Source organism: Neolamprologus multifasciatus, chromosome 7, assembly GCF_963576455.1.
Source record: "Neolamprologus multifasciatus chromosome 7, fNeoMul1.2, whole genome shotgun sequence".
NCBI classification, from domain to species: Eukaryota; Metazoa; Chordata; class Actinopteri; order Cichliformes; family Cichlidae; genus Neolamprologus; species Neolamprologus multifasciatus.
In genome coordinates this window covers 13,902,138-13,918,485 of record NC_140445.1, presented here as the reverse complement: position 1 = coordinate 13,918,485, position 16,348 = coordinate 13,902,138, and the positions used below count along the sequence as shown (strand labels likewise).

The window sequence follows — 16,348 nt, the reverse complement described above, 5'->3', positions numbered from 1 at the left end:
TGATGCTCATATTCATACATTCTGTTATTCCAAATAAATCAATTCATAAAATAAAGAAGCTTGAATTAAATATACAATAATTAATGTAAAGTTTGCACCAGCAGGGGGAAGCATAAAACAAACTATGAGGGCAGATATTTCACTCCATCTCAGTACTTCGAGTTCATTAACAGTTTAATCAATAAACATGCATTCAGAAAGAAAATCATTAAAGAATAGAAAAATGTTTTTACAATGAACTTTAACTTTAAATAAACTTTAAAATTAGACATAAGAGTTAATTAAAATGTCAGCACAGTGTGAGAGTTAGTCAGACTAGTAGTTTCTTGTTTCGGTTGTTGAAGTTGGAAAGAGTCCACTGATGTGTTTAATTCAGAGTGTTTGGTATTTTGCAGGTTTCTGGGTTTCAGCATTGTTCTTGCGCTTAATCTCCAGGAATCAGTTGTTGAATGAGTGATATCTCTGCTCTCTGTCACCTTGTTACACTTCAGCATATTGGATAGTTGTTTCTGGCACTGCGAGGATCCAAAGTAGTAGAGCAGGGGATCCAGGAGGCAGTTCAGACTTCCCAAACACAGAAACACCAGATAGAGTGCGTAAGAGCCATCAGGTGCCTCCTGGCTCTTCTCTGTGTTAAATTGCAGGTAGTGTGCAAGCAGCAGACAGTTTGTGGGCATGAAACACAGCAAAAATATCACCAGCACAGTCAACGTCATCACCATTGCTCTTCTTCTCCTCTGTGATGATCCTGGAACATCACGTTGGACTCTGCTCAATGACCAGATTATCTGAGCGTAGGACACCACTGTGATGAGCAGAGGTAGGAAGAAAAAAATGCAACAGAGGGTGAGGAAGTATGTCTTTAACCAGGTGATCTTATCTGTGGAGTGGACATCATGGCAGGTGGTGATGTTCAACTCACTGACGTTAAAAGTCTGGTCAGAAGAAACAAGAGGCACAGAGCCAGCGAAAGATAACACCCACATGGTTATGCAGGCTATGACTGTGGTCCGCGAGCTCCTCCAAGCCAGAGCATCGATTGGATAAACTACAGCAAGCAGACGGTCCACACTGATGCAAGCTATGAGAAGAACAGAACAATACATGTTCCAGTAAAAGGCAGCAGTGACCACACGGCACATGGACGGGCCAAATTTCCAGTCGTTGCCTTCAAAGTGGTAGGAGATCTTGAAGGGGAGCATCAGTGCAAAGAGAAGATCGGCTAAGGACAGGTTCAGCATATAGATTGCAGCTGGCTTCTTAGGACGGATCCCCCGAGCAAAAGCCAGCAGGGCACAGATGTTAATTGGCACACTGATGGAGCAGACCAGGGTGTAGAAGGAAGGTAAAAGGATGGTGGACACAGGGCCAGTTAGAAACGTCAGTGCCTGTTCTGAAAGTCCATCTTTTAAAAATGTTTCATTGGATTTATTAACTGTGGTCTGATATGTTAAACCTGCTCCAGATGCTCCTTCCGCTCCTGTATTGTTTGAAGTGCCTAAAAGGGAGAGAGAGATTTAAAAAAAAAAAAAAGTGTCACTTTAACATATGTCAACTATGTAGCTTTAATATGGAAAGTAAAGCTACATCATTGAGATTATTGGATAAAAGCTCTGTTAACAGAAGGTAAGAATGTTATTATGAATCTAGTGATTTAACAAATGAAATACAGATAATTTACTGGCTGATTTCAGGTGTAAATATCTGAATATTTATTATTATTTTATTTTTGTATTAATCCTTTATTTTTCCAGGTAAAAATCGAATTTCCAAGACAGACCTGGCATCATGGCAGGAAAAGTTTAAACATTGCAAATTTAACAACTGGTCACAAATGAAGGACTTTCATTCTACAACTTATAAACAGGTTGTTAAGTGCGCTCTAAGTTGAACATATGATGAGTTAAATATTTCTTATCATTATTGCCTGCAGGAAAGATACACATGGTTAGTGTGTAAATACTTCTTTTTGCCTCTTTTTATATTACTCAATAGCCTTAATTTAGAAAATTGCTTATAAAAACTATGATAGTTGATCTTTATAATTTTTTTCACAGGTTACATGACAAATAAATTAGTTGAAGCTCTGAATCAGTAAAAAAGAAACATGCCAAATATTCTGTTTTGAACTTGTTGAACAAGATTTTAATGTTGCATATTTAACAATTAATGAAAATAGAGAGAACTGGGAGAACAAAATGAGAGACTGACAGATAAAAACAAATTGTTTGTGTTATTTTTTAATGGTTAACACATGCAGTAAAAAGTAAGTCCATCACAACTAGAAACACAAAACTCACTTACCAGGAACGTTTGTTTGTTTTTTATTTTATTATTACTATTATTATTGTTATTTTCTTGCTATTTTCTTCTTAAATATAACTGCACACTTTCTATAGGCTCATGTAAAGCTGAGGAACACGAGCCAATGAATTTAATTATGGGTAAATGTGGCTACACTGTTTATCTGTATATGACAATAAAACTTGAACCGTGAAACTATTATTTCTGCTTGATAATAATATTATGTAGATTGACAAAATTATAAAATAGTCTGATTTCATCTCTAACATATCCATCAATTGTTTACTAAAAGTGCCTGTGTTAATTTAACATTAAATAACTCAAAGCTTTCTTACCATTGTTGCCTGCAGGGAAGGCACATGCACACAACAGAACCCACAGAAAATGTTTCCGAGACACTAAAACCATGGCCATTAGGACAATGGTGTTAAATTCAATTAATCTTCGTTCACGTTCCTACTGCTGAATGTTCAAGTAAATGGGTTCTGCCCAAAGTCCAACCAGTCTATTCCAAACGCGCTCCTCCACCAGTCAAAGCAAACTACACTTAGAGACACTGTATGCCTTTTCTCATTTCACAATCTGTACATCCTCGATATTCTCAGTGAGACTTCCCTCTTCACGTCCCTCCCTTTTAACAGCAAGAAACCTCTAGCTGAACCAGGCTCAGGGAGGGGCAGCCATTTGCCATGACCAGTAATTTCCTCATAAATGATCATTTACTGATCAATTATAATGCACTCATGAATCACAATTTACTCATAAGAGTGAGACCTTCATTGGAAAGACACACACACACACAAACTGCAAAAACACAAAATTAATATCATATCACAGTAAGAGGTCGAGGAAATGGAAATGTTTATTTAAATATTTATTATACTTACAGTATGAAGTCATACCATCTTCTTGATAGGCCAATTTAAACGCACTTAGCCTTGCTAAAGTTAGGACAACTGTAATGTCTCTCTAATATGGTACAAATGAGAGAGGTCAATGAGCAAGGGGTCATTGTACCAAACAATTTTTTAATTACAGTGCTTTTTCCAATTCTTCATTTAGTATTTCGTTGTGACTCAAACAAATTTTGTCTTTTGGTAGTGGTAATGGCTTCCTTTAAATGCTTAATTTAGTAGTTTTGTGACTATTTTACAGTCATCTTGAGTTTCCACTTGGTGAATGTATATATATTTTTCATTGTCTTTGTGACCAAGAACAGAGTAAAGGTTTCTCTAGCAGGCAACTGTGAGTTAATTATATACATGTAAAAAAGAATTCCCCTCCCACCCCTGCTAGCGGTCTATCCTCCAAGCTTGGGTCCTCTATCGGTGGCCTGGGAGCTTGAGGTTCCTGCACAGTATCTTAGCTGTTCCCAGGACTGCACTCTTCTGGACAGAGATGTCCGATGTTGTTCCTGGGATCTGCTGGAGCCACTCGCCTAGCTTGGGAGTCACTGCATCTAGTGCTCTGATTACCACTGGGACCACCATTACCTTCACCCTCCACATCTCCTCGAGGTCTTATTTGAGCCCTTGGTATTTCTCAAGCTTCTCGTGTTCCTTCTTCCTGATTTTGCTGTCATTCAGTATCGCTATGTCGATCACTACGGCTGTCTTCTTCCACTTGTCTACCAACACTATATCCGGTTGGTTAGCCGCCACTATTTTGTCCATCTGTATCTGCAAATCCCACAGGATGTTAGCTTAGTCATTCTCCACCACCTTAGAGAGCATCTCCCATTTTGACCTCGGGACTTCCAGGCCATACTCAGCACAGATATTTCTGCATACTATGCCAGCCACTTGGTTATGGCGTTCCATGTATGCTAGCATCTTGCACCCTGCTGTTATGTGTTGGGTTGTCTCAGGTGCATCTTTACACAGCCTGCACCTGGGGTCTTTTGTCTGGTGTGGTAGACTCCAGCCTCTATGGATCTTGTACTCAGAGCTTGTTCCTGTGCTGCCATGATTAGTGCCTCTGTGCTGCCTTTCAGTCCAGCTTTGTACAGCCACTGGTAGGATTTCTGAATGTCAGCCACTTCCTCAATCTGCCAATGGTACATACCACGAAGGGGCTTGTCCTTCCATGATGGTTCCTCCTCTTCCTTCTTTTTCTTGGGTTTCTGCTGTCCGAGGTAACAGAAATTCTGATAATCCACCTAATCCTGTCAGTGCCAAGAATTACTTCCTGGAACCATGTCGCACAATCATGTCCATGCCACTCAAGTTCATGTAACCTGTGCTAATTAGGCATAGATCCCAGCTCTCGTTCATGTGTATAGTTTCGTTTAGTTTTAGTTTCTACATCTATAAATAGTATTGCCACACTGTTGTATATAGCCCCATCACTCACTCCCCTGTAAATAGCTCCACTCCCATCTCATTAGTGTCTGTGTTCTCTCATCACTGTAAATAAATTAATTAACGTCACACTTCTATAGTACTTGTGTGTTGTATCTGCCCTTTTAGTCCACTCTGCCTGACGGCCACCGGCATTGACAACAAGACTGGAATGAAACTCAAAGTCTCAAAGTTGGTTCTGTTCAACTTTTGTTTTCTGAAAACGCTACATCCAGATGAACCGAAGCAACTTTTGGAGATTCACTTACCTGGATGATTGCGCATGCATCAAGACGAAACTCAAAGTGTTGATCTACGTGATGGAGAACTGGTTAAGCAATAATGGAAAATAGGGATGGGTACCGGTATCCGGTGCCATTATGGTTCTGACATAAATGGTAGTAACCAGACCGAAAAGCAGCGCACATTTCGGTGCTTTATTTCGGTGCTTTTTTTTTTCCTGAGATGTCATACACTTTGGATTCTAGCCAATCATTTTACCTTTGCGAGCATAGTAGGCGGGCCCAGGTACGTACATTCTTTTAGAGCAGAGCTACAGATTAAAAATGCCCAAAGCGAAGCGGTCAAAGTCTGGCTGTACTTCACAGCAAAAGATGCAAACTCAGCAGCCTGCAACAAGTGCTTTAAGGTGATACTGTGCAAAGGAGGTAACTCCTCGAATCTGATGAAACACCTGGAGACGTATAGCATTTTGTTAAAAGCCGAGAAATGCGCCGTATTTGATAGCTTGCTGCGAGACCTCACACCGAGCACATCTACGGCACGTGGGTTGTCTGTTATCTAGGGATGGGTATCGTTTAGGTTTTATCCGATACCAGTACCAAACCGGTTCTTTTGAAACAGTGCCGGTGCTTAAACGGTGCTCGAACCGGTGCTTAAAGAATGAAGAACACAAAATTGGTCCAAAAACCTCTCATGTTCAGCTGTTTTTTTGTAAAAAGATAACAATGTTAGCCTTTTCTGCAGCTATAGGGATTTATGGCATCACTCTTGGCTGGAAGCAATGCTTAAACCATGGAAAAAACAAACTTTGTCCAAAAACCTCTCATGTTTAGCTGTTTCCCACTTTTTCTTTGGTCATTTTAGCCTTTTTGGCCAGGGTGAAGAGAGTATCTGCCATCAAACAAGAAGACAGCTGCATGTAACTACGACGGTGTACTGTGCAAAGGAGGTAACTCCTCGAATCTGATGAAACACCTGGCGACGTATAGCATTTTGTTAAAAGCTGAGAAATGCGCCGTATTTGATAACTTGCTGCGAGACCTCACACCGAGCACATCTACTGCGCATGGGTTGCCTGTTATCTGACCCAGAGCAACATCCCCCAAAAACCCAAAGAGTAGAGTCCTGGCCCCTAGCCCTGCCAGTGTAGCAGAAATGATGACGGATGATGACGGCAGCAGCAGCCGTTCTTCTCTGCGTGAGTAGCTTAATGTTGTTCGTGTGTAATTCACGTTGAGTAGGCTAACCACGTTATTAAATTAATGCATGTAAGGTGAACTAGCAAACACAGTCGTAGTTACATGCAGCTGTCTTCTTGTTTGATGGCAGATACTCCCTTCACCCTGGCCAAAAAGGCTAAAATTACCAAAGAAAAAGTGGAAAACAGCTAAACATGAGAGGTTTTTGGACAAAGTAAGTAAGTAAGTAAGTAAAATTTTATTTATATAGCACATTTCTAGATAAAAGATCACAAAGTGCTTTACAAGGTAAAAAAAAACAAAAACAGTCAAAAGTTAACAAAATGCAATTTTAAAAAGATGTGTTTTTAGCTATTTTTTAAAAGTAATCACTGAGTCTGCAGATCTTAAGTTCTGAGGAAGAGAATTCCACAGTCTGGCGGCCACAGTAGCAAAAGCTCTATCACCCTTGGTTTTCAGTCTTGTATACTGAATAACAAGTAGGCCCTGATCACAAGACCTCAGGGACCTACTAGGGGCATAGGGCTGTAAAAGTTCGATGATGTACGCTGGTGCTTGTTCTTGAAGAGCCTTAAATGTCAGAACCAGAATCTTAAAATGGACTCTGAATTCAACGGGGAGCCAGTGCAGCTGTATAAGCAATGGTGTCACATGAGAGTACTTAGATGTTTTTGTCAGAAGCCTTGCTGCAGCATTTTGGACAATCTGCAGTTTGTTTTTTCCATTGTTTAAGCACTGCTTCCAGCCAAGAGTGATGCCATAAACCCCCTATAGCTGCAGAAAAGGCTAACATTGTTATCTTTTTACAAAAAAACAGCTGAACATGAGAGGTTTTTGGACCAATTTTGTGTTCTCCATTCTTTAAGCACCAGTTCGAGCACCGTTTAACCACCGGCACCGTTTCAAAAGTACCAGTTTGGTACTGATCAGATAAAACCTAAACGATACCCATCCCTAATGGAAAACAGGAAACTAGAACCCTAGAAAAGAAGTCTCCTGAGCATCTGAACCATTAGCCAGGCAATTATGGTAATTTGCCAAGAATTCCTTTGAGTCCATGTTTGTTGACATTTATGGGTAAGTTTTATATTACAGACTAAATTTTCCTGAAAACTATAAACAAACAATGGTGTAATGGTGAAATAATGGCTAAATGGCTTTGATAACCACATTCAATCACTCCCAGGCCAGTTTGGTACTAATCTGCAACCTTATGAACAGACAACGTCTGTTGTCCTGCTCGCGAGATAATTTCATATATCAATTCTTAATGACCTGTGGGAGACAGATCTTCAGCCCTGCTGAGAATCCAGTCATTGGGTGGGACTTTATTTTTATGGGCACACCATAGGTCAATCACATTGTGTGAAAGAAGGAAGGGGGGAGACCTTTCGGAGTGTAGTGGTATAGGGCAGGTACCCAGAGAGGTGGGGAACACCCTTGATTTAAATACAAGTGTTTCAGGAAAAAGTGAAATAAAAGAGCAGCACCTGGCTGAATTCCAATGATATTGGAGACAGAAAAGCTGAGTGCCAAATTTAAAAAAATTAGGAGCTTTCTAAAGTGATACCTGTTTCTATTTTCAGCCATTTTCCATTGTGGGGGACAAAAGGTTTCAAACTTGTCCAGGCCTTAAACCTAATATCTGTATATATTACTAATAAATGCATAAAAATAAGGCTCTTTTGAAAACACTGAATAAAAAAATTGCTTCCTTGAACAAGACTAAATTTGCAGTCCTGCATTGAATATTGCATAAAATAAACTATATACAATGTGTCTTTGAATGGCTGAGATGCAGAAATTTCTGCAAGTGGCACAGAGTCATGGCTCTGTTTCTGAGTGTCTGCATGAATCTCACAAGCCTGAATGTGCGTTTTTAAACCATTTATAGTTCTTATGTCACAGTTTGTGGGGCAAGCTGTGTGGTGTTGTGAGAAAAGGACCCAAGATGCAGGCAAAGGCTTGATGCGAGTGAGCTTTATTAACAGTGAGTGATAACGAACAAAAGCGAGGATGGCGAGGCCAGAACTAAGACATAACCTAAACTGGGAAAATAATAAACAAACCTGGAACCATAACATTCAGGGAGAAACACGGGGTGGGAAGCAGAGAGATGCAGCGAACACCATGAAACACAGATGGACCGACAACCAGCATAGACAAACACACACTATATATACACATTGATGGAAAGAAGGAAGGGCAAAAGAGGAGGGAGGCACTGCTGATCATAATTAGAACTAGAAAAATTTGCATTTCCTGCGAAAATGCTCTGTAAATGCTGTAAAGCTGAAGTTGTCTGCTGAAAACAGCTGAAAATAGCTGAAGAAGCTTAAGTCAGTGTTTGAAAAGTAGGTGAACTTGTAATCATTTTGCTCAAGCATAGAAACTTAGCAAAAATATAATAACTTGGCAGAAATGGTACAACACAGCAGAAGAATTGTAATTCAGAAGAAATGTTAATATTTAGCACAAACATAACAGCTTGGAAGACATGGTGTAACAGTATAATAGTATAACTTTGCAGAAATGTAATATAGTAGCAGAAATAGTATAATTTTGTGGAAAAGTAACTTAAGCAGAAATATCGGAAAAGAAAACTGGCCAGCTGAAAAAAGCTGAAGTTTTCTCAAAACTACTTATTTTTCAACTGTGAAAAATTGGCAGAAACATTAGAAAAGCAAGAAGGAACAGCCAGCAGATACACAAAATTACAAATATGGGCACACATGCACACAGAGGCTCACACAAACACAGACATGGAGCACGGAAATGCAAAAATGACATGCCTAACAATGTTTACAAATATGGACACACACACACAGAAACACAGTGACACATAACCCACATCCAGAAAGCAATATTTACAAACATGGATGCAAACATAAACACAGACATAGAAACATACACACACAAGGGCACACACAGACACACAGAGCATGGAGTGTCCTGTGTGTTTCTATGCCAGTCAACAGTGTTGGGGAGTAACGGAATACATGTACCGCCATTACGTATTTAAAATACAAAATATGAGTAACTGTATTCCGTTACAGTTACTGTTTAAAGGGGTGGTATTTAGAATACAGTTACTTTGTTGAAATAAATGGATTACACGGCGGTATTTTCCTGTTTCATATTGTGGCGGGTCAGGACTACTTGGGCTTTGTTTGACAGCTACGTTCTGTTGTTCCAGGCGGCAGCATTACGGTTGCCATGGTTACAGGGCGATGCGCTCTCTCTGCGACTGTGTGTTTCCTGGGTGAGAGAGCTGTCGCTTTAATAAATGCGAGATTCTAGCTCTACATGAGTGTCCGCTGCAGTCAATAAGTAATATACAGATCAAAAAAGAGGTGAAGTATCTGGGCATTGTAATTTGCAAGGATACGATATCAACAGAAAATAAGAATATCTGTGCCAATATAGAAAAGTGTAAGTGTCAATGGAAAATTGTACTTAGTAGTCAGTATAATCTTTTAATGATATAATTTTGTATATGGTAGAATACTGCATGTAACCATTTGTGTTTATTGAAAGGATGTCTCATCCTAGGAAGTCTGTAACATTCCAGGGTGTTCTGGCTTTCACCCCCACATCCCAGGAGCATGAGAAAGTTCGTACCTTGTTTTATTGTTTTACGGTAGGATTAACGTAGTTATATCTGTTTCCAGTCTAAGTGGTTTTGGTTTGATGAACTGCTGGACTTTCCAGACCAGCAGTTTTAGGGAAGTCTTTATGGGATCACACTCTGACCCCTCCTCACACACACACACCACACACACACCACACAAGCACCCACTGAAGTGTATAAATAAAGGACCAGGGCAAGTCCTCAGCGCGAGTCTCTGAGTCTCACTCTAGGCTGCCCTTGCTAGCAAGAAATTCTGTGTGTTTCTCCTCTCTGATTCTCTGCTGAAGAAGTGTTTTAGAATATATCTCTTAACATTATTTGGTCCTTCGTAGCCGGAGCAGAAAATATCAGAACTGTTATCTGTGACTCTGTTCCAAGATCCAGCACTGATTCCTGACGCCGTGGGAAACCAGCACTGAAGCCTGTGCACAGCCCTCTTAGACAAGGAGAGAGCCCCAGGACTTGAATTCGGGTCTGGGCCGGTGGCCTGGTCCACGGCGCTGGGATTCAGTCTGATGATCCGAATCACCAGTGAGATGTCGGAGGGTGAGAAACACTATTTTGGTATATAAAACGGCCGCAAAGGTTTAAAGTCACGTGATAAATTAGGTTGAGTTCGCCGAAAGGAACTGAATTAAATTTAGGTTTTAAAAGTAGTCGTAATTACTTCGTAAAAAGATAAAATAGGTTGAGTTCGCCAAAAGGAACTGTGTTTAGACTAGTTTTAGAGGTAGCTGAAATTACTTCGTGACAAATTAGGTTTAAGTTCGCCAAAAGGAACTGTGTTTAGACTGGGTTTAGAGGTAGCCGTGAAATACTTCGTGACAAATTAGCGCGCAAATGTCTATATGTGTGTGTGTCTGGAAGTAAGTTGATCTTACAGCACAATATGCTGCTGAACTACTTCCATTTTTGTTTTCTTTGCTGAGGCTCAAGTACTGGTGACAAAGGAGAACGGTTGAGTTTCATCTCATAAAACTGATACCGCTTCACCGTTAGGGTGAAGTTGAAGGCCGTATCAGTAAACCACTCTGAAGTCAAGCGTGCCAGCGACGGCCCAGCAAAATCTTTGAAAATGGAAAATAAACAAAAGGCTAAATTACAACTTATCTTTAATGTATTCATACTAATAATAGCAAGGATAACAACCTGTAAACTGGTGTTAATGATGAAATAATATTAATATGAAGAGGCACCTCAGTCAGTCATGATGTGAGGTGGATAATTGTTGAAAGTAATCTGCATTAAGCTTAGGGTTGCTCAAATTCAGTACAATGACATATGAAGTAGAATAGGTAAATACTTTAACTAATTACGTGTATAGAGACACTTGACCTGTTTGAAAAACTGTCATCCTAATATGAGCCATTGTTGAGATATAGAGCACACCTATGAAAACAACTAATATGCTGAACCCTGTATGACACAGCTGAAAACTACATGATGGAGAAGCTGAATTGAATATGAAAGTGCAAGTCTTTGCCACTGTGGGGCAAAGCACGCAACCACTGTGTGAGGTTGCGATGTGGTCTCTTCTGAGCTGATGAGCAAGCTACACATTATCAGATTGAGATCTGGCTAAGAACTCTTCAAAGAGAGGGAAATAGAACTATGATAACTATGATAACTGGACTGTGAAGCGTTTCCGTGAGCAGTTTTCCTGCATCTTGACTCATGTGTGTAGAGTGTTCATAGCATCAGCATCATGTTTTTGTTTATTTGTTTTGGTGGGTTGAAAAATAATTCAATAAATTTGTGATCATATTTATGGATCACAATGGCACATGCCATTGGCCAAGTGATTTATTTACGCAGATGAAAAAAGTGAGTGTGAATGTGTCTGACGTCACAGTGTTTTTGTGCGCTGTGTAAAAGTAATTGCATCTGATTGTGAGAGCGGTGATTCTGCAGGTCACCAGCTATTAAAAAAAAAAAAAAAAAAAAAAAAGAGTGAAAAAGAGACAAAAGTTACATTGTAGATGAAAAATAATCACAGGAAAAAGGTTTTGTGTTGATCAGCCAAGAACAACTACAATCTTATTTTCTGCTTTTAAGAAAGGACTGTTCACAAAAACAGAGAGAGAGAGAGAGTTGTGTGTGTTGGTTAAGCAGTGATAATAATAATGAAAATGTCTTAGTTTGTCACTTTCAGGTGACAAGCAGACCTGAATCAATTTTCCACATGCAGCGGTCGGAATAAAGTTATAGTTTAACATCATTAGAAACATTCAGGCCAAGTTTCTGGCTAACTTATTTTACAGCACCATGTGTCTCTCAAACTCACAAGCGAGCTCTCACTCCTCCCTGAAGACAAGGAATGCAGCTCCAAAGAGCAATGACATGGCAGATAAAGAGACAGCAGCAGAGTCCTGAGCAAAGACTCCCGAGCAAAGACTCCCAGCAAGCAGCAGCAGTGTGGACAAACAGCATCAGAGAAGAAGAGCAAACCCATCATCCTGCCTGATTGGATGAATGGTACTGTGTTCCCAACAAGCTGCAAATTCACTGTGCATGTGACAAGAACATTTGAGGAGAACTGAGGAGACTGTTGGAGTTTGACATTTGCCACTTTTGGAGAAAATGGCAAGAAGAGACAGTGAAACACAGGACAAAGCTGAAGGAGAACTACCTGCTATTGGACTGTTGAAGTGGGAGAGGACAACAGAGTGAGATGGGTGGTGAGAACACATAGGAATTTTGTTTTCAATATGGGAAATCAAAATTTGGGTTAGCAAACCTGGGAAAAAGAAAACTGACTGCTTAAGTGGGAAATTGTGAAGGAGTCTGAAACATTGCAAAAAGAAACATACAAAATCACACACACAAGCAGAACATGCATTAACCCTACTAACACTTCTAAACACAAGAGAGCTCATGAAGATTAGACAACATCTTGAGCATGTGAGTCTGTTTGCCATCTTGTCCAAGTCACTTAGTGTGACGAGAAGTGATGCAAAGATCAATGGGCTCATAGCACATTAGTTACAAAATGATTAAATAATCGCAGAGAAATGTGTAGGAAAGGCAGTTTTAAGAACATGTTCTGCTGGAGATGCAGCTCCACAGACATGCATTAAACCTGCCTAATAACACAAACACACATGCAATGAAGATCAGCTTGTTATCTCTTATCAGTGTTAAAATAGTGTGAATTTAACAGACACTTGTTATCAAATGCTGAATTTATCCAATGCAAAATTGACTCTCTAGGTTGCAGGACAACAGTTTAACTTTTGTGGGAAAAAAGGATTCTGGTTTGACCAACCAGAAATCAGACAATAAATTTAGTTGTTAATATAGTAAATTGGGAGATGCTTCCTGCTTGATTGATGCAGAACAAATAATTTACTGTATGAGGGAAATTCTATTTTTGTGATTACATTTTGAACATGCATTTCTGTTGTCCTGTCATCTTAGTGGGTTAATAGCTGATATGCAAATTAGTTGATCGTTCTTAGATTAATGAAAGGTGACTGAATCTTAGCACGAGTGAATGAGATGTGTTGGAGTTTGTTAGAGTGGAGACTCTAAAACACTGAGTTTCCTGTTTTGATGTGTGAGTGAATCCTGTACCTAGATACTGTACCTCTGAATAAATAAGAACAAACATTTTTTGTGAAATAGCTGATGACATGTCACACGTTTTATGATGACGGGAAAAAAGAAAAACTGGATAATATGGATCTGTGGCCCAAATGAGTGAAAGGCACAGACTTGGGGATTAAACTCATAACATATTAGGGTTATGTTGTGTGTTGTGCAGCTGATGGTTGGTTCGGAGTGAATCTAGCTGATGATTTTTCTTTTGTTGTGAAGTTGAGCCTGCCAATTAGTATGATGGTATGATAAACCATGCTAATGGTATGATTTACCCTCCTGAGATGAGGAGCATATGTCATGACTTAACAAGGCCTTTTTATTTTTGTTACTTTCACCGTGCACTGAAAGTTTTGTTCGATAATCTCTGTTTGAGCAGATCTGCACGATTAGAACAGAAAGCGCTGTACGACACGTCGTCGAGAAAATTGTTACAAGTGAGTTTCTCCACATTAAAATGGGCTCTGGAGAAAGCCACTTATTTGGGACAATTAGAAAATGAGAGTCCCTGCCTAAAAAGGATTCAGCGATGTAATCCGATCTAAAGTTCTTCTTTTTCTTTTTGAAATGATGTCATTTTGCTGAGAGTGGAAACGTAATGCGACGATCGATTCCACTATTAGCAAAGAAAGAAAGAATGAATGTATGAATGAATGAGTGAAAGAAAAAAAAAACCTGGTTGGTAAAAGCTGACAAGGCTTGGCCACTACTCAAGGTTAACCTCCACCTAGACAGGCCAAAAGGGTGGATGAATTTATGTGTTTCTTTTTACAGGAGCAGAAAGATGACAACAACATTCGAGGTTGCGTGACGATTTAACCTTTTAAATGCCACTTTCTGTGTCTGTGCATCTACCAGGGGTGTTATTCACCACCTTGTGTTGCTCACAGAGGAAACTGTGAGAAAGAGTGTATACATCTGCGCAGCGCTAACATTTGCATTTTCTTTTCTACAGCATTACAGTTCTTCATGTGAATTGATCATGTGATTTATACCAGGACAGCTGGTTGATGTTTTTTCCTACTACAGGATTTCTGGGTTTATGTGTGAATAAAACTGTGTTTACAGGTTATGAGTGGTGATGCTGTTACACTGTGTTTTTGGGAAAATGTGAAGGTTACTTTGACAATGTGAATGACACGTGAGAAATTTCCTGTGTTGAAAACTAGTGTCACTTCTTTCCACAGCTATGGATGGTTAACTTTATGGTCTTTTTATAGCACCTCTGGAACCTGTCGACCTGCGCCTGGTCACCAGGATGATCTTTGTGTGTTGCTAATGTTTGTTTTTCTAAGAGTACATGTAGAGGATTCAGCAGAAGCGGACAAGTGACATGAGAAAAACAAATAAGAGATGCAGTGTTTATGGAATAGTTGAACATGGAGCTCATTAACTGGCCATTTTTGAGCTCCTAGTGATACATGAGTGGAGTGACTTTGCTTAAGGGAAGTCACCGATTACATTAATGTTGACTGAGTACATGGGATGATCCATGTCTGAGGCAAATTATGGTAATAATTGTAGTTTACTGATTTGAGAAAACCTGCACATGACACTTGTCTTGCTGATGTTGAATACTTTATTACTCTTATGATATAATTGTTTACAAGTGTGAAGTTTGATTTCACTTCCAGATCTTGTTTTCCAGGCCATTATGGTATGTATGCAGGCTCCTGGCGGAGCCAGTTTTTAAGCAAACTTAATATGCAAAACACACTAACATCTTTTATTGCAGGATTATAGGTCCGGGGTGGTGCTGCTCCAGAGGAGGAGATGCCCTGATGTTGCCTGGGACGTGATCTAGCTAACCTTTTTCTTTAGGACAGGAATCTGGTTTTGATGAGTTGACTCATGGGAGTGTCCATGCGTCAAGAGGAGGGGTCCAGGATTAACATGAACAATGAATTAACATTAAACTATATTAAACTATATTTTAAATGATTTTTGCAGCGATTTGTGTGATTAACAGTTCATTCAACGGGTATCAAACCTATGCAAGTGGTGCATCCATGCTCAGATGAGGTTTTGATGGCCTATAAGTGAAGTTCACTGAACTAAAGAATGTGGTTTGATGATTGTTGACATGCTCTCCAAATAGAAGTTTTTCCTCCTAGCAAGGAAATACAGGTGCAGCAGTCATCTCCTGAGAAATCTTCAGAGGCCCAGTGATAAACAAGAACCATTCCAGGCATGGCTGACAGCCCAGGCAGTGGTTGAGGTCAAAGGTCAAGCTGGTTGGGGCCCATCATGAGATTAGACTTTGGAGCCACAGCAAGGACCACGAAACTGCGTTGGAATGAGAGCTGTGCCAAGGGGGATTTCCAGAGGCCAACAGAGGAGATTTTGGACAACAGACGGGCACCTGAAGGATGAGGGGAGCGTGCCAAGCTCCATCGACAGCACAGGGGGAGTCCGAGGATGACATCATGATTCTGTGAAAAGCACATGAACCAGAAGCTATGGTGGTGATGACAGCAGTTTCCTATGAACATCACCTAATGCTGTGTCACTGTACTGTGCATATGATGACACTCTGAAGACTGCTGGGATCATAACAGCAGTAAGATAACTGGACCCAGTACCCTTTCCACAAGAGGGGTTTTTCTGCAGAGGATGGACAATAGAAGAGTCATAAATATTCCTATCGCAGGACGAAGGCCTAAAGCAAGGTGATGGGGGTTGATAGAGGCCATTTCAAGTGCTTCTGACCACTCCAACTGCCTGCAAAATAGCGGAGAGACCCTCCTGGATACATCAGAGCCACTGCAAAAAGGTTGAGGTCCCAGAGGATTCCACTTCCTCCACAGAAATCAACTAGTAGAGGAAAGTTTCACCCTCACTTGGTTGCTTCAGTGGCGAGGGGGAAGTGCTGATTGGGCGCCCGTAGGGAATTGCTCGCACTTCAACCTCCAGCCATTGGCCAACTCTAGAGTAACCAAGTAGTAGGGTGTGACGGACCTGTACGTAGCCATGGGAAGGTGGACCCTCCTGGTTACCTTGACTACGACGCTCACCTTTACAGGACAAAGACAGAA

General features: G+C 40.3%; 1 protein-coding gene and 1 long non-coding RNA gene across 2 annotated transcripts; one reads left to right on the top strand and one right to left on the bottom strand.

Moving 5' to 3' along the window:
* Positions 1–266: 266 nt before the first annotated feature.
* On the bottom strand, positions 267–2,915 carry LOC146513931 (proteinase-activated receptor 1-like). Its single transcript, XM_085167906.1, has 2 exons — positions 2,640–2,915; positions 267–1,498 (listed from the first exon to the last, which is right to left on the bottom strand). Exons 1-2 carry the CDS (start codon positions 2,716–2,718, stop codon positions 282–284), a joined length of 1,296 nt encoding a protein of 431 aa, XP_085024032.1. The 5' UTR covers positions 2,719–2,915; the 3' UTR covers positions 267–281.
* A 6,610-nt stretch (positions 2,916–9,525) lies between these two features.
* Positions 9,526–14,360, top strand: LOC146513930 (uncharacterized). The gene is made up of 2 exons (XR_014875269.1): positions 9,526–10,325; positions 10,404–14,360. It is a non-coding gene; the product is annotated as an uncharacterized LOC146513930 (long non-coding RNA).
* The last annotated feature ends 1,988 nt before the right edge of the window (positions 14,361–16,348 follow it).